A 19,469-nucleotide genomic window follows, 5' to 3' on the forward strand; every position below is an offset into this window, starting at 1 on the left:
AAATAACCAACTGAAGTGACTGACTACAGCCGCAAACCCAATTTTTCACCGAACAAAATCACCATGAAAATGGTGGCCCTCGAAATAGGTTTTACGTGCAATTTAGTGCTCAACCATTACCCTAAATAAAAATAATCAGCCTGTCTACCCGGCTAGAAGGCTCGATTTTCTGCGGGTCGTAATTCGATTCCGTGTTTAGGTATTGCTCAGCAGGGCCGGACTAGGAAACTAGGGGCTGCAAATATTATCTTTATAGCATCATGAGGCTTCAAATATTGAAAATTGGTAGGTAAGTAATCTTCTTTTCGAGATCAAACAGTGGGAAGTGAAAGTGTTTTTTTTGTTTATTAGCGCTTTCGGCTGCACTGATTGAGATATTACCTAATCGGTATGGAGATAGGTACGTTTGAGGTTGTTATGGGATGTTTTTGCGGGAGAAAAATTATCCTGCTAGGGCAGCAGGATTGTTTGAAAGTTACTGCAGCTCTGATACACAAGGACTCCAGAAAGAACAAAGGTAGGTTTTGGTCAATACATTCTGGCACTGCCTCCTGCTGCACCCACAGCGGTAGGTATGTCTCATAACATGATTTCTCAGTTCAAAAAAGGCAGACAAATGACAACCGAGGGGAACATCAAGTATATTTCCATGATATAATCTACCAATGAGGGGCAATGTGGGGCCCGCAGTAGTTGCACTGTAAATCCGGCTCTGGTCTAGGCGCTATCTAGCTTGATTGATGACTTTGGGCCGAAGGTTAGAACAGCCTCATTATAGGCATAAGTTCCCAATTTGGTGTAGTAACCAATGTTATTTGTGTTCTAGTATCTATTTCTGGTTTTAGTATGTAGGATGTTAGGAAGTTTTTATTTATTAAGCATGGAGTTTATTTTATTTATTAAGCAGGTGTTGGGAAGTTATTCCTTGTTACGACTTCAAGAAGACAAGGTTCTTAATTTGGATGTACCATTTTGTCTTTTAGTTTTAGGTTTTCTTTTAATAGAATACAGTTTTTAATTAAAATGTTAATATGATTAAAAAATATGTAAAATAAAAATGTTGCATTTTTGTTTTCTACTTTAATATCTAGATCATTAATACAGCGTCAATTTATTTACCAGTCTATGTTCTTAATTACATAGAAATTAGATCAACTATATCTGAATAATCTGATATTTTAAAATCTTCATTATTCATCAAACAAGTTCTTGAATTCTCAGTGATACAATTAAGTTTCATAAATATAAGATGTGAAAATAATTACAGACATATCAAAAAGAAATACTCTGAATGTAAATTGAAGACGCTTAAAAACTCAAATAATAATTTTATTCCGAAGATTGAGTTCTTAGAAAAGCTTTTCGGTTCAGTAATTAAAACGTGAGAAAAGTTTTTGTACTCGTAATAAAGTCGAGAATCACAGAAAATATATTTCGTATTATCATACATTTATTTCTTCAGAAAAAAATGTTTTAATTTTTTTTTTATTCAGCCTTTATTTTCGCGTTAATATTTTCACTCTCTATACAAAATATATTATTTGCAAGTACTGACTATAGTACCCATTTACTATGCTACAATAATACACGTGATCAATTGCCACTTTCAAGATTACCCAAATCGCCATAAATCTGATAAAATTTACACACTCATAAAATTATTCAATATCAATAAAAACTGCAGGCAATAAGTTCAGAACAACGAGTTTTTCTATATGATGCGTTTGATATTGTGTTTCACATTACTACTATGTGCATACAGTATAGCAGATGAAATAAAAGATGCACCAATTGAAGAAAATAACATCACAGTGTACGATGTATCTGACAAATTAGTCCATTTCCTCGGTGTTGACCATGAAAAGGAAAGAATCAAAGATCTGAAAGAAAAACTCGATACAATCGGAGTATATGTAGTAAACCATAATTTGGTGGCCAACGTTCTAAAAAATGTGACAAATGAAACAAAATTGAATGAAACTAACTTCTACCACGCACTGAATGAGAATGATCATTTCTCATTTTTGTCAGCAAATGATACGAAGAATTTGTATCTAAAGTTGAAAGAAAAGATGACTCGTGATGATATCATGAAGATCCTTGCAGAAAAGGGTGGAAGGAAGAAATTGGTGAAGTCAGCTCGAAGGATGATGCAACAAGAGATCCCTGAGCATTCGCATGAAGAACAGATTAATGATGTAGTGGATAAGCTGTTAGCTGAAGTACCAAACGATGGTCACAAAATAAAGAAAAATGATAGTCACTTGTGGGGTATGAATTATACGTTATCATTTACTTTGAAATTTTTATCGTTTTATCGGGAAGCAGTTGACGTATTGCCATGTTTGAATATTAAAATTTAGAGTTTTTAGAATTTTAAACTTTCAAAGAAGCTTTATCAGGTTAACATTGCTGTGATAGCGATTCTTAAGCAAATCATTCTTTCACAGATCCCCAAGGCGAGTTAGAAGAGAAAAAGAGTTACCATGAAAACAAGCGCAGCGGCCGCCGAATTTTCAAGGGAGAGAGGACAAACATCAGACTCTATCCATTCATGGCTTCTGTCCATCTGATGGGCAGATTCTGGTGTGGAGCAGTTCTCTACAGCAAGGATCTGATGATCACTTCTGCTTCTTGTTTACAGTTGTAAGTATGATGGTGGGAAGAACATCACCAGAAAATGTTGTCAAACTTTTAAGAGAGAAACTACAAAACTTGCAATCAGGTCAAGTGCAGACTGGACTGGATCAAATCAATTGATAACTCTTTTTTAATACCTTTTGTGATTTCTCAGGATGCATAACAACCGCTTCTTCCGAGAAAACCCTCGAGTATTACAAGTGAGGATCGGTAGTAACCATAGTCGGATTGGAGGCGAAATGATAGATGTATTGATGGTAAGAGGTGTATTTTTCTACATCTAATCAAACAAATCTTTACTATATGCTTTGCTCAAAGTCTTAATATTGGGTCGAAAATTACCACCATATTCAAAAAGAAGCTAGGGAAACAAAGATTTAGATTTAAAGACTATTTGCCCCAGTAACTAGTTTCCATAAAAAGTCTTGAACTAGAAAACAACGTTGTAAGAATGGAATTCTTAATTATTAATCCTATTTTCAGGTATACTTCCACCCCGGTTACAACCCAAGGACACTAAAATGCAACTTGGCAGTGCTGCGTCTCCGTCGTCAAATTCTCTTCACTCACCATGTCCTGACGAAGAGCATTCCCATTGCACTAGAACCCCACACCCCGCCACCAACTGCAGAAGTCCTGGTGCTGGGTTGGGGAGTTACCAAGGTATTTATATTTTCCCTTAAAATATACGTTTAGATTTTTCAAAGCAGATCAGTCGTCCTATCTGCATAGCTTCAATACCCATCTTAGCAGTTTTGAGTACCGTGAAGGTAAAATTTGGGAGACGCTTGGGTGCAGCGGTGGTTATTATTTCACCGAAACCGATGAAGATTATATCTTCATCGTCGTTGAAACAAAAAAGTGATTTCTTATAATTTATAAACGATTTTGTTTTAGATATCACAAAAGATGGCGTACGAGCCGATATTCTTGCAGAGGAAGATATTACCTGTGTATCCCAATTCCTTCTGCAAAGAGGTTTATGGAGAGTAAGTAACAAAAGTTTTTATAGTTATCTAGTAATATAATGTATTGAAAATAAAACTGGGATAAGAGGAGGAGGATGATGATAATAATTTATTTTAAAAAATTGACAAACTAATAAGGGAAGGGAAAAACTAATAAGGGGTCTTTTATTTCAGCAAGTTCATTACAGAGACCATGTTTTGTGCAGGCACATTCACGACGGGAGAAGGAGCTTGTGATGTAAGTCCACAATGCATTTCACATTATATTTCTATATACATTATTAAAAAACTCAACAAACTAGAAACAGACCTGCTAACTAATCAATCAATACATTTGTATTATATGATGAGTTAGTTTAAACTTAGTTGAAACCACCTTAGTTGAGACCTTAGGTTACAAAGCATGAAATGTATTTTTAAGGCGAATGCTAGCTCATCATCATCTTCCTGCCCAGTGTCCAAGTCATTTGGGGTCGGCGCAACATATCTTTTTCTTCCATTCCTCTTTGTCAGACGCTTTGCTTGCATCTACTCCCTTCTGATTCATGTCCTCTTTCAGGCAATTAATCCATCTTTTCCTCGGTCTACCTCTGCTTTACCATCCTTCCAAATTCATAATTAACACACTCTTTGTCACATGCGAATGCAAGTTAATATGATAATAATGCTATCAATTTTGATAAGATTGACGATATAGATAATGTCATTATTAATGATGATTTCGCTTTCTAGCACGATGCAGGTGGACCAGCAATATTATCAGGTCGGCTAGTAGGTGTTATATCATTTGGACCAGCTGTCTGTGGGTATGCAGATGCACCTACGGTATTCACTCTAGTGGGCGCCTACTCTGACTGGATTGAATCTGTCAGCGAATCTGTGAGTATGGTTTTGAATCTTAGCTTAGTATTTGTTTGCTTATCCATTGCTTTTCGAATTAGATTATTGGTGTAAATTGAATGTACCAAGATGATTTAGGTCATCTCGAGGAAACCTGGACTATAAAGTCTGAAATTACCATCCCGCATTGAGCAAGCGTGGTGATTAACGCTCAATCCTTCTCTGTGAATGTAGGTCTGTGCCCAGCAGTGAACGGACGATAAAAAAGCAGGTGTTGGCTGTTTTTGATGAAAATGGACAACTAGAGAAAACTATTTCCAAGTTTCATCGTTTTTCAAATTAATTTTAAATTCTTTCACAGATGGCAGGATACTACACAGGCGGGGCTCGTTCCACAACAACTACAAAATCGCCACTCGGCGAATTCATCGCCACATACAAAGTTGGGAAAGCTGGTCATGCCAAACCTACATTCATTGGTCCATTGACGTTAAAAACTGAAGTAGTTATTAATACGACTACGACAGCTATGACAACTACTACAGAAACTACAGATGTCTCTCCTGCGACAGGGTTGAGAGGGGGATACGAGTCTGATGGCTGGAGTATTGACGTCAATAATAAATAATATACCGTTTTTGGATTTGTTTTTTTTGTAGTTTAGCTATTTCTAACTCTCTAGGTTTGATTTTTTTTATGTGTAATAGACAGGCATTTTAGTGAGCTCCCCATTCAAAACCTTGTATTACTTAGCATTTTTATATAGAGTGTCATTTAGTAGACTTCTCAACAGGTCAATATTATAGCAATTTCATAATGCTTCTTTATTCTCATAAACCTACATTCTTGGGACCATTGACCTGAAGAAATTATTAATACGACTACGACAGCTATGACGACTACTACAGAAACTACAGATGTCACTCCTGCGACAGGGTTGAGAGGAGGTTACGAGTCTGATGGCTGGAATATTGATGTCAATAATAAATAATATACTGTGTTTGTTGTATTTTTTGGTATCGCTATTCCTATGTTTAGAGGTTTGATATGTGTAATGGGTACTGGGTAGGAGGTTTATATATATGTCGGAGAATGAATAATTTATTTTTCGAGTAGCAACACTAGACTGAATGTTGTGAGCTTCATATTGATGTTTGACAGTGACAGTTGTCTGTGTCATTTCAATCTGTCAGTAGTGTGAATGTCGATGGAGCTCGCTCTCTTGCTCCTGAGACGTCGCCGGCGCCGGGTGTGCGCACTGACCGAGAAATATTAAGATGGCGGACGAACATCATCAACACGTGGATTCAAATCCGTTTGAATCTGCGACAGCAGCGGTGGGATTACCCCAAGGGGCAACCTGCGAGCCTACTGCGATGCCAGGTACACAAGAACATGGATATTTTACGTCCCAATCTACGGCGCGGAATTCTAACCAACAACCTTCTACGAGTGCCGGCTTAGCTAGAAAACTGAAAGCGAGTGAAATATTCCTGCCGCCATTTGATTCAGACGAGTGTCAGTTTACTGCGGCGCAGTGGCGCGATGAGGTAAAAGTTAGGACGAATTACATAAGCGGTTTACACGTCAGTTTGTAGTTACAGAAAGGTTTCATGAACTTTTTCGTGACATGGTGGAGTACAAGAGCGATCTAGCTGCTACGAATATGTTGGCGCTGATAGATCGGCTGGAGACTGGCTGGAACGAGTCCAACAACTTTGAAGTTGTAGTTTCTGGTATTACGGATACCCAGGTATGTTCAGATTTACTTAAAAATACCCTAACCTCCTTTGTTTGATTGAGACGTTATAAGAATTACGAATTATTTTGCTTTTTGTTTCGATAAAATGATTGTGATTGTGACCCAACCCAAATAAATGGATTGTAATGTATGAGAACTTTTTATTACACTTTGACTGAAAGCTGTTACGCTTTGTCTGAGAATTTGACTGAAAGCCGTTACGCTTTGTCTGAGAATTCGACTGAAAGCTGTTACGCTTTGTCTGAGAATTTGACTGAAAGCTGATACGCTTTGTGTGAGAATTTGACTGAAAGCTGATACGCTTTGTCTGAGAATTTGACTGAAAGCTGATACGCTTTGTCTGAGAATTCGACTGAAAGCTGATACGCTTTGACCGAAACAAGATGAAAGCCTTTACGCTTTGTATTAATTTGTGGTAGCTTGAAAACTGCTACGCTTTGCCTGAAAATTGGTACGCTTTGTCTAAGGCATAGATTGAAAGCTTGCTACTTGAACCGGTGTGTCTCCTGGAAGCTTCTACGTTCGTAGGCTTATTAAGCTAACGTGTTATCAAGGTCCTTATGTTGAAAGCTTGCACGCTTTGCGGGTTAATCATTTAAGTTTCTGAGACAGACCTGTTGTTTCTATGGTTTCAACGGACAACGCGAGAGCGCGTTGATTGTCAGTATGGCCGTGTCGGAGAATGAATAATTTATTTTTCGAGTAGCAACACTAGACTGAATGTTGTGAGCTTCATATTGATGTTTGACAGTGACAGTTGTCTGTGTCATTTCAATCTGTCAGTAGTGTGAATGTCGATGGAGCTCGCTCTCTTGCTCTTGACCGAGAAATATTAAGATGGCGGACGAACATCATCAACACGTGGATTCAAATCCGTTTGAATCTGCGACATATAGGTATCAATTTCTTGAATGTCTAGAAATTCTCGCTCCCGGGCAATTGTGATATTTATTATGAATTTCAGGAGATTAGGTATGATGCATTAAGTCATTTTCAAGATACAACAATACAATACGTAATAAGATACAATAACAAGACTGTCTTGTTGCTACTGTAAAAAAAATGGTTCTGTAATGTTATCAATAAAACCATGGAGGCGATAAGTGCAGAATTACTAAGGATTTTCTATATGATGTATGTAATTCAGTTTTTATTTGTTTTTTTTTTTTATTTACAGCTCTAATGCGCTGTAGCAGTTGAAGTGAGAAATCAGTCAATTTTAGAAAAGAAACTTGTCAGAAAAGATATTAACAAAAATTCTTGAGAGAAACAATTGACAGCGGCTCGTGGGTCTTTATTTATTTGGAGCATCCTAATAAAACCCTTATTGATAATACTACTGCCCAAGCGTTTAATAAAAGCAGATAAAAATAACAAAATAATGGCTTCAACATCAAAATGGCTATTGGAGAGATAACCGACAGTATTGGTGATAAAATTAGCAGTAAAGTAAGTTATGTTCGCATAATAATTGCGTATTTCGCCGCAGACGAAGACGTTAAGTTAATGTTTGAAGGGTCACGACCTGTTGCTTTATATTGAGGATTTTGAGAAACAAAATAATACTCATCTGCACGCCAACTTTTAATTGGTGACCGATTTTTTGTAGGAGACAAACAGAACACACTGATAGTAATATTGCAACGCATATGTTACCGTAAGATTACAAACATCGTTAGATTACAATCTATCTCGAGAGATTGTAAACTGTCGAATTATTGTGAACCGTAACATCTGATTGCAATTTAACGCATTATTTTTCGCTATATTATAATCTATCGATGAGAAATTGTCAAATTGTCAACTGTCCGAAAGCTCTCTCTGATTGGTCAGTCTTTTTGTAAGATCGACCAATCACGACCAGCCGTTGTGTTCCCATGGAATTCCCGTAGAGTTAGGAATGAAATAGAGGTGTCAGTTAAATAAAATAAATGCTCTTCAAAAATTCTTCAAGTATTAAATTTATATAAAAATAACTCTTATAAAAATACAGTTAGGTATTTTGTCTTCAAATACAAACTAATATTTAAAAATAAAATAAAAGGGGTGCTAATTAAACAGGCTTCTTTTTAATATCATTATTCGCCCCCAAAAATGTATGTTGCCTTCTAAATTACTAAGTCAGCCACAATTAATAAAGCGTCGAGCATCTAAATAATACTATCTTAGCCACGAGTTATCTTCCACTCTAAATTCAACTCAGCATGATGGTTATTTTTTTGCATCTAAATTTGTAGCATGCATTCTAACAGTAAACTTCTTAAATACTATTAAATGACATCATAAAAATATTTATTTACCTTCTAATTTTTTAACTCGTACCTACTGAGTTTTTTGTTTAAAATATAACACATCCCATATTAATTGACCCAGCATGGAAGTAAGCATGCAACATGCAGCAAGCATGACTTCTGTCACGGCTCCGGCGCTGCGGGGCTCCGGCGGTCCCATGCGAGCTTATCGTCGCAGATGGTTTTCACGCTCACCACCGCAGCTTCGGCTTGCTGGCCGGCTGAGCCGGCCAGCCTCAGCCGCGGCGGCGAGCGCTGAAACTACCTGCGCCTCAGCTCGCAGGCCGCCTCGCCCCTCCGCGCCTACGCGGTTTTGAATTGCACTCTAGGGGTAGGGCAGACAAGACTACGTGGAGTCGGTTTTGCAGCGATTCGTTTTCGTCACTAACTTCAATTTTTAATACAATGTTTTTAATTGAAGGTTATAAATGGCAATATGCTAAATGTGTTAGAAGATGTGTTACACACATACAGATGTGTTACAAATTAAATTCTACTATCAAAAAAAAAACGAGCCAAGAAAAACTGATCTGGTTTTTCTTGGCTCGTTTTTGGAAAAATGAGGCCGAGTTAGTAATTTAGATGACTTTTTTGACGTTCTACCAATCAGCGCGCAAGATGCATTCCGCTCTACGCCAGTTGACAATTTGACCGCTCTACATCGCTCTCGATCTTACAAAAAGACTGACCAATCAGAGAGAGCTTTCGGACAGTTGACAATTTGACAATTTCTCATCGATAGATTATAATATAGCGAAAAATAATGCGTTAAATTGCAATCAGATGTTACGGTTTACAATAATTCGACAGTTTACAATCTCTCGAGATAGATTGTAATCTAACGATGTTTGTAATCTTACGGTGACACATACGTCCTTCAGAAAGTCTGACTAATTTCTAAAGTCTAATTACTTTGGCGTTCGTCAATTGTTTACGGTCATGCTTGTATGCCATTGTACGTACAAACTGGGTGACGTTGGTCGTAAAAAAAACCGAATGAAAAATCGGCTGGTTTGAATGCGCTTATAGGGTCTTATATAGCGTAAAGTACGGTTGTAGAAATTCAGCAGTGTATTTACAATCAATGCATTATTTTACAGCACTAAAATAAAACACAACGGGGCATCCGGCAAACACATAATATTTTATGGCATTAAGTCTGCCAATTCCCACAACTACTTCACGTTTCAGCGAGAAAATTCACATTTATACTGATTATTCAACCCTAAAAAAGGCTGAACACGGCAAAAATTTTACTACGTCCATAAACACGTTTGCGGTAGTTACAATTAAGTGCGTCAGTTACCGCCAGATGGCGCGAGTGGTACCTGCCGTTATGGCGGTTTAGGGTCGTAGCACACATATCAACGCGAAAACGGACCTAGTAGCTTGCGCCCATGGTTTCACTATCAGTCTGAGAAAATTTGTTCCAGAACCTTGAAAAGATTATGAAAAAAATTCTATGTTTTAAGCTTCACTCCAATATAAACCTCAAAACATCCTAAAATCTAAATATTAGGTAGGTATTATCTTAATATCCAAATCTACCTTCCTTTGCATACTTTCTCACATCCTAACATTCACATTTATGTCCCGAACCTAGACAATTACGTTTCGATTCCTTTCTGAGCATACTAAAGCGCTCGAATTGGTACGGTGATTATCCCTTTCCGAGTGTCTATGTATGCTACGACCCTTATGTTGCTTTATGGTGCGTAGCTCGTGTTGGGTGCAGATAGGCCTTTGTGGGAAATGATTTTATTGTTCACTGTGAAACATACATAGATAAGCACATACGTACATAGTTAGGGTACATATACAGGTAGGGTACACAGACGTTTTACTTGTATTTGTACAATGGGTTCTTCAGTTAACAGTATCAATAAACAGTGCTAAACTAACAGACTTGAAAATAAGGAGTTTCTCGTTGATTGATTATTCCACGTTTGCCGGAACTGATTTTCATGCGATTTTCAGAATAGTAATTGTCAAACTCAGTAGACGGTTTTAAGTTAGTGTTGAAGTCGTTTTGACCTATTTTGTTGATTTGATTCAAAGCCAAAGTCAAAAAGTTTATACTACATTATGTACTAGGCTTTGCAATGGGTCTTGGTTAACTCGGGTAAATGGGTTAAGCAGATCAGACAAGCAGTCGTCCATGGGGAACGCCGGTACAAGCTGCTTTCAGTTCGACTAGGGACCAACCTGAGCATAGTTGGGAAAAGGCTAGGCCGATTAAATGTTAATATCATGATGTTATTTATAATCAGTATTTGTCGTTATATTTACCGTCCATACCTAGCATCCAATTTATAGTGGTTTTAACCCAACTATTATCTCAATTACTAACGTAACTTTAACCTTTACTAAAGTCTAACCTTTCGCCCACAGATCTACGAACAAAGCAATAGGATATTATTTTAGAACTAAATTGTTTCTTTGTCAGTGTTTACGTTTCATTTGGCAATTGTTTGGTATTTTTAGATTTTTGTTACGTTTTTAAATTCTGTCTGGGTCTGGTTTATTTTTGAAACCAGTGTTGAAATGTGGGTGGGTGTTAATTCGTGGGTGTGTGCCACTGGTATTCAACAATTATATAAAAACGTTATAAATTGTACACTTTTGATATTTTAAGCTCTTTTTATTTACATGATGACCATAAAAAACTTACTACATCTGCTATAGTTTACTATTATCAAATAAGCATGCCTTTCACGTTTAAGGTCGTCTAAGGTCTTTTTTATGTAGTTTGAAATCATCAAATAACGCCGGACGGAATTTCAAACCAACTAACCAAACCCCTTTTATGGTCCTTCTAGAGCCCTTCATGTTCTATGGCCATAGTAACTCGCACAATCTCACAGTACCGGGTTCATACTAAACTTACAGATTCATTCATTCAACGTCCAAGTTTTTTTTCTGAAAACCTCTTCTACCCTCAACCAACAACCTAGGTACTCAAATATAAACGTCCAAACAGTTTTCCACCAGAAAACAAATGCTTCCCACTAAATCCTCACCTAATACACTGCGGTGCAGACGTATGGGAACCATTACCGCGCTATGACACTATTTGTTACACCCGACGGACAAAAAAATGGGACACTTTGAACATTGTTTTTTTGTGGTTGGGGATTTGTTATTGAAAACATATGGTTTAGAGTATTTGGTTAAGTTTTTTTATATCAATTTTAAGTAAGGTTTATCGAAGTTAGTTCAAAATAATTGGTATTACTACTAACTAAACAATATGAAGAACGGAAAATTCCGCGACATGTTTTAGTTCACGAAAGTTGGTGAGCTATACTTATGTGTGTAATGTAATTGCACGTTTTATCGTCACATCTATGACTCGGCCACTACTAGTGCTTCTGAATTTATGCAAGACAATGTGCATGTACGCATTTACAAACAAAAGTATGGTACAGCGACTAACGTGAGAGAAAAAAAGTATACCTTGATAAAAAATAAATAACGACATCGTAGAAACTAAGGCCTTTCAGACAGGCGATCATCAAACAAGATCCCTTACATAAAGCATCTCCCATTTGCCCAGAATTATTTATACATATGTGTACCTGATACCCTATACCAGGGTTGGAGAACCTTTGGGTAATTCATAAAAGAAATGCTATGAAGAAAACACACCATAAGAAAGTAACCAATTCAACTTTTCTTTTTGAAATTTATAAGTCTATTTTAGAAATTAATAACTGAGTAAAAGAGATGGAAAATATTTCGAGGAAACCTGGTATAGTCAAGTAAATTAAAATAGTAAAGTCTGAAATCACAAACCCGCATTGAGCAAGCGTGATGATTAATTAACGTTCAATCCTTATCTCTGTGAGAGATAAAAAAAGCTGATAATGATGTTACTAGCAGCAAGATAATATAGATATCGATCCGTTATAGTTATCGGCACGAATCTTGAGCTCTGACCTTCACCTGAGCAGAAGTAATTTATTGGGTCCCTTTTGTGGTATGAAGTGAGGCGCGTGGGCGGGCTAAAGCGGTGATTGGCCCGCAGTGCATCGGCACATAGCCGTCACTCGGGATTGATTCTTTGCTAATAAATCACTTCTGCGCAGATGTAGGTCAGAGCTCAAGATTCGTGCCGATAACTATACACAATCACATAACACCAATACTATTTGCCGCTACAAAAAATGGTATCCCCAAATGATTTCCCAAACAATATCAATAGTTGGCCATCCCTACCGACCTAATAAGGAGTAGTAACATGAAGTCAGTAAAACCATTGGAATCCTATACCGTGTTAGTGCGAGACGTGACTGCCAACGATAATGACCAGGGTGGGTACTGGGTAATAAGGTCAAATGTGTTGTTTATTTACGGAAATCGGAAAGGTAGGTCTTGAATACTGGAGTTACAAGATGTCCTTGTTTTTTTGTCTTGTTGGTTAAAGTTTGAGAGTTCTTTTTCTTTAAGTCATTTTTTTAAATCTTTGGTAATATGAAGTAATTTGAACGTTAACTGATATAAAAATCTTGAAAATTATCGCTTTTAACGGCGTAGAGCTGAGCACTCGTGTTTTACATGGAAAAATATTATCTATCAGACTTTCAATGCTATAGTTACCCATGATAAGACTGGTACTCATTCAGATTTTTTACGCTTTTTGCTTCTGACTGTACCTTTACTGTTTGCCAAAGGTGTATCGGTAGGGAGACGATAGTGACCCACAACTTAATGCAGTTGGTCAGCCATCCACGGGTGACTACGCCAAGCGCTCGTTAACCTTAAGATCGATCGACCCCTGCTGAGATTATTTAGCCACGACCTCCCCTAGTACAAATTCGATTATTTTTACTTATTTATTTGTTATAATTAAAATATCAAATTAACTCTGCAAAGCTTTATAGATGCTTGTACTTAAAATCATTATTAAGTCTTTAAGACCGTGATTAAATTTTAATTACTTTCGTTCAGCAGATAACTCATTTACCTACAAAATAATTAAATGACCTAATGATTTTAAGATTATCTACAGTCCTACTTTCTTGTGATATTTTTCGTTTTTTCGTTTCTTTTGCTAGATAAATAGACCAGCTAGATCCTGAGAAAGGAAATAACGTATTTTTTTACAAGGTTACGGAAAGTGGGTCGCCTGGGACAGACATCCTGGGGACAGACCTTTTATCGTCCCACTGCTGGGCTCAGGCCTCCTCTCACACGGAGAAGGATTGAGCGTCAATCACCACGCTTGCTCAATGCGGGTTGTTGATTTCAGACTTTATAATTCAGGTCTCCTCGAGATGTTTTTTTTAATAACAGCTAGCAAATATTTACAAAGCAAGTTGTACATGATCTGTACTAATATAATAAAGAGGAAACATTTTTTGTTTGTTTGTACCCTAAAGGCACTGAAACCACTGAACCACTTTGAAAAAAAAATACACTTAAAAAACCTACCGTTTTCCCAAGTAACATAGGCTATATTTTATCCCAGTACCAGCAGCAGTTCCCACGAAACGCGGGTGAAACCGTGGTAAAACAGCTAGTATTTTACGTGTCTTAAGTAGGTAAGTACATCTATCTGATTTTATATTCGTGACGTCACGAGAAGCTGCGAGGCCGATCGGGTCACATGACGCGCTCATGTTTATAAATAAATCTTCCCATAACTTCGCTTCTTATATTTTTAAATCGCAAAATATAGCTGCTTTTGACATTAAAAGTAGTGTCAAATATATTTTAGCCTGTAGTAAAATTGTTTACGAGACATACATATTTTATTAAGTTATACTTTTAAGAAATGGCTATCCATGGTGTGGCCGAATTAGTTTTAGGAATTATTTAATGATATTTCATAGCATCACAAGTCACAAACTTTTAAGCTTGGTTTTATTTTTATTATACCTAGAAGAAAACCTACATAGGCTCGCAATAAATAAGGTACGCATGAATCTGATGTTTAAAAAAATCTACTGCAGCATATTTCTCGAAAAATCATATTTACAAAATTCAAGCACTTTTCATCAGCAATAAAGTGCTTTCAAAAATCACAAGGCCTACTTCATAAAACTGTCAGCACGTACGTCACGGTATAACAGTAGGCGGCAGGTACATTACTGCTAAGTGCAGTGTTCCTGCGTCGCGATTGGTTGAATTGTAAAGCGGGCCGTCTGTCACACCGTAGCGTAGCGGTTGTGAATGTTTGAGTTGAGGTTTTTGTGTTACTGGAGGGTTATGTTAAAATTGGGAAGTGGGATATGAGAGTAAATATCTACAATTTATGAGATTGCTTTAGCTTTCTATTTCTTTTTTAAATTTTCTTTTAGTTTTCATGTTCTACTGGTTTTATTTTCTAAATGTGTTGTATAAATACGTAGTACCTACGCGTTTTGAGACATTTTTTAAATGTACGTTATTTTTTTATTATTTTAAACTTATTTTTATGTATCTATTCTATTTATTCCCCTTCTTTAACTAATCGGATAAAAATATCAAATGGAAAATATTAATCATTTTAATTTTTCACGAATCACGTTTACATAGGTGTCACAGCCACATTTTGCTCAGTGACAAAACATATGAGTTCATAAATTCATGTAGCGATGTACCACGGCGCCATTAGTTGCCTCTCAACCCTGTAATTGCTACTGCTAGGCACGCCATGTGCGAGCATGCACAGGGTTAAATTGTGGCCAATTATGTATGTGCAGTAATTTAGCTGCTTTCTAGATGTAGCTCCTCCAAATGTAGATTTTGGTATTGTTGTAAGATAACCAGTTAGATTACAGTGAAACGTTATTGGGGTACTACTCGCCTTGTATATCCCGTATTTCGTTGATAATTTTCATCTTAATTAGTTCAGCAGCTTAATATTTGAATGTGACTGAGAGACAGATTATATAGTTAGCACAGGGAAGCCCATTGTCCAACGTTGATAGCTGTTGATAATTCCCGAATAAAAGAATGCAGTTTATCGTATGTGCATTCACAATGATATTGTTTATTCGCTATAACAAAACTGAAATAAATGAAATAGCAACCCTTCATAACTCTTTTATTTTAATGTCTGACCTTAGACTTTTAAACCCAGCCAATTCATCATAATCCTTCTCTGTAGCTATATTTATCAAAACATTATGACATATCTAAATCTCAATTAATTAAAATTAAATACACTCACGAAAAAAATACACGATACACACGAAAAACAAATTATTCCCATTATGTTTTACCTTTGACGCGTAACATTAAAACCGCTTCAAACTGCCTGTCAGCGCTGCGCGGCTGTTTGAACCGGATCCAAGTGGATACAACCGGTTATGACCGGGTGAACAATAAAAACTGTGGATTTATGTAACACTCGTAAAACAGGAGTGGTTTTAAAATTTTAAATGAAATGGGAGGGGTTAGTGTGTTGTGATGATTTATTTTTGCTTGTAGCTATACTGCTGTTGATATATGGTTCAGGTTTAAGTTTCAGTTTTTAGATAGATGCTTGATTATGTAGAGTTTAAATTAGAAGCCATATGCAAAAGGTCTGCCTATACGATCATCACGTCGACATAAACATAACGTCTGGAAGATTCATTAAAGGCGCGTATCATGGTGTAGACGCATTTTAGGTCAGCAGCAGTATCTAAATTACTAACTAACAGTATCCTTTAAAAAGGATCGATTTTCAGTATTTCCTATAACACAGTACAAAGTTCTACTGGCCCCACTAAACCATAATTAAATTACAAACAACGCACTTACCAAAATGAACGGAGTTTAACCTAAAGTGTAATTGGCGAACATTTAGTGTGCACGGTTCAACTACTATCAACCGCTCAGATCCGGTGCGAAGCGGTTTGATCCGGTTTCGGGCGGTGTAGTCCGTAATAAATACCGTTTTAAGGGGTTGATAGTTTGGTTAATTTGGTTTAATTGAATCGTTGGTGTAGTGGTCGACTAATAAGTATGAGGTTTAGATCAAATTAAGACAGTAATTTTACTTAACTTGAACTTTTGAAGATAGTAAAAACCGATTGTATTTAATGGTATGTTAGATTTTGTGCCAGAAAAATAATAATTAAAGACTTTCAAGATGATTTTAGACAGAAGATCGATTCCATGGATATTCTGTTCGAACGACAAAAATACTTGCAACAGTGAGATAAAAACAGAGAAAGTAAGGGGTAAAATGTTGTTCCAAGTAGAGTGATGTCGGCCTATGATAGATAAAATCACAGCAACATTTTTCAAACGGCTAATGTCTACAAAAACGTAACTAATGTTCTGAAGATTTTGATAGGCCCTGGACAGCGGACACTTTTACTTCATAACTCTTAAGCTCACTTATTCTGAAAGTTTCTTCACACAACATAATCCTATATGACAGTCTATATTATTACCACAATTAATAAGGCTTTATACGAAAAACTTCTAAAAGGCAGTTTTTGTAGTCTTAAAAACTTTTTACGTTGAAGAAAATGCTCATATGAGCGAAGTCTCCTAAGCTTTAACTTAAGTAAGTCTTAGAGTCGTCGCACACTGCAAACTTTTAGTCGGCCGATAGTTTGTTTGGGCTCATAAATCTGTATCAAGATGGATGAATGTGGATAACTCGTACGTAACAACGATCAGGTAAGTGTCTCAGAGTATACGCATACATTATTGTCAACCATTTATTTTAATCTTGATGCCAATCAAAGTTTTAAGTCGCTCCCATACCGGCTAAATACCTGATCTTTTTGATGTGGATACTATCATTCATCTTCATACTGATTTATGAGCCCAAACAAACTATCGGCCGACTAAAAATCTGTAGTGTGAGGGTAATCTTAAGTTAAATGTCAAATGCCAAATTTTTGTCTTTAAGGCATCGTTCAGACCAAACGTATTGTCGGCCGCTGACTGTGAGCGCGCGTTACGCAGTTTATTGCTTTTCCATATATATTGAAATTGTCGTTCACACCGAACCGACTATACGCTGTTACGTCGTCTGTTGTAGCTGACTCTCAGTGGCCGATTATTTTACTACGCGACTATACACGGCGGACGCGGATTGGCTACGCGGACGCAGTTGCCGAATAGCGCCGCTCCGCCGCGTACGCACCGCCGCGCCTCGGTACAGCACGTCGATAAATTAGTGTCCCTTTTATATAAACTTAAACGTATTGAAGATAGGAACTCATCGAATGTTTTACTGTCATACGAAAATATTTCTTGAACTTATTTGGATAAAGCCTATATTCGAAATATAAAGTATGAAATTGACCAATTTTCGTCTTCCTCTAGAGCTTCGCAAATGGCAACTATCTGAATGCGCATCATTTAATTGAAACATCAGTAAAACGTCTGATTTGAAAAAAATAAATTACGCTAGTTTTATCGTTTATAAAATACTACGAGCAACTTCAAATACTGAGCCCTATGTGTAGAATAGTCAGCCGCTCAGCTTACGCATCTAGTGTGAACCTACAAGAGCCTATTCTTTTGTTCACACATGTAGCTCATCGTACGCTATAGCCTATTGTCGGCTTGGTGAGAACGCGTACTGCAGATTGAGTCGGCGTTCACACTGGGGCAGACAGTGAGTATACTCACAGTCAGCGGCGGACAATACGTTTGGTGTGAACAATCCCTGAAGCTTTCAGCTGAAAAAGAAAACGTTTTTCTTTGTAAAAGAACTCTTATTTATTATGTATCCTGCCAGTTTTAGATATAATGCGTTATTTTGAGAAGTTTGGACAATTTTAGACTGTGAATAAACACTTTTTTGACGAATGAAAGAATTTTTTATTTGACTGTTCAAGTTAAAGTAACTTGTTATGCTTTCGTGTGAATTATAATATTTTATGAGAAATAATAGTAGTGAATAGATGAATCGGTTTCTAGATGTGTTAGTAGTTATTTCTGTGGGAGTTCCAAAGTAAAAATAACATATTATTTTATAATAAACAGCCCACAGCAGTTGCTTAAAATGATAAAAAAACGAGAACATAAGTCGTCATCAATACAGACTTTGATAACATTAGATACTTACAAGCACTTGACTTAAAAAAATATATACAACTTACATGTCTATCAAAAAATATTAACCCCAGATGCTCAAACCTTTCTTACCACCAAAAATTATCTTAAATTTTTCTCGTCAAACACCATGCATACACTTAAGAAAATCATGACACCCCAGCTGTTCAAGTGCTCACCCACTTACTGGTTCAATATTCAGCGCTCGGCTGTTACATAAATGATGGGACTCCAACTCCGCTATGGACTTACCTGAAATGAGAAAAGTTCAGTTAATTTCAGTGTTAGTTTATGTACGAGCTCTGCTTACCCCTTTTGAGATAACTTTAGTTTGTAGGTCAGTGGAATTAAAAATGGGAATTTAGTTAGATACATTTCTATTTCATATACGGAGATAGACCTTTTCATGAGGTTATTTAAAGAAATAATAATTTCTGTTTCTAATATTTTGTTAACTCATATAGTCTAGGTGCAGCTATATAAGCTGTATTTGTACATATAATGTACGAGTAAGCATAATGATGTAGATTATCAGTTGTCTAAGCACCCACGACACAAGCGATTTATTGTGCCGATTGTGAAAAGCGTATCAATATATTTATTATAAAAAATCGCAGTAATATTTTGCTGAGTCTTAAATATACAAAATATTATTTTAACAGAAACCTTTGACACAAATCATTAGACCTTAACTTCAATCTTAAGAAAATATTACTTTTACCAATTTTATTTATTTGACCTCTCAAAGTCAATTGAGACGTAATCGCAGACGGTGTCATTGGCCCCTACCTCGGGGTGTTGGGTTCGATTCCCAGCGCGCATCAATATCAATCGTTGACAGTTTACTATGCATCGTTTCATTTAAGTGGTATTTTATAGTGGAGCAAATAAATTATTTTATTGTAGCAGTTTTGTGGTATATTATTATTGTTATGAAGGTTATTTTCTGAGACGGTTGGGGATAATTTTTATGTAGGA

At 36.6% G+C, this 19,469-nt stretch overlaps 2 protein-coding genes across 3 annotated transcripts in view; one reads left to right on the top strand and one right to left on the bottom strand.

The window, feature by feature from the left end:
* LOC110374966 (uncharacterized protein) overlaps window positions 1–19,469 on the bottom strand; it is a 415,421-nt gene that overhangs the window by 277,961 nt on the left and 117,991 nt on the right. The gene's annotated exons all lie outside the window — the stretch shown is intronic.
* Window positions 1,613–5,085, top strand: LOC110374967 (prostasin). The gene is made up of 8 exons (XM_021332914.3): window positions 1,613–2,271; window positions 2,451–2,646; window positions 2,795–2,897; window positions 3,124–3,303; window positions 3,538–3,629; window positions 3,783–3,846; window positions 4,341–4,487; window positions 4,810–5,085. The coding sequence occupies exons 1-8, from the start codon at window positions 1,716–1,718 to the stop codon at window positions 5,074–5,076; spliced, it is 1,605 nt and encodes a 534-aa protein (XP_021188589.3). The 5' UTR covers window positions 1,613–1,715; the 3' UTR covers window positions 5,077–5,085.

This window comes from Helicoverpa armigera, chromosome 25, assembly GCF_030705265.1.
Source record: "Helicoverpa armigera isolate CAAS_96S chromosome 25, ASM3070526v1, whole genome shotgun sequence".
NCBI lineage: Eukaryota > Metazoa > Arthropoda > Insecta > Lepidoptera > Noctuidae > Helicoverpa > Helicoverpa armigera.

Excerpts from the sequence above, each read along its gene's own strand:
- LOC110374967 (XM_021332914.3), top strand. The coding sequence starts at position 1,716 with ATGATGCGTTTGATATTGTGTTTCACATTACTACTATGTGCATACAGT. Across the intron at positions 2,898-3,123 it reads AAATGATAGATGTATTGATG|GTATACTTCCACCCCGGTTA; the intron begins GTAAGAGGTGTA and ends TCCTATTTTCAG. Across the intron at positions 3,847-4,340 it reads CGGGAGAAGGAGCTTGTGAT|CACGATGCAGGTGGACCAGC; the intron begins GTAAGTCCACAA and ends TTCGCTTTCTAG.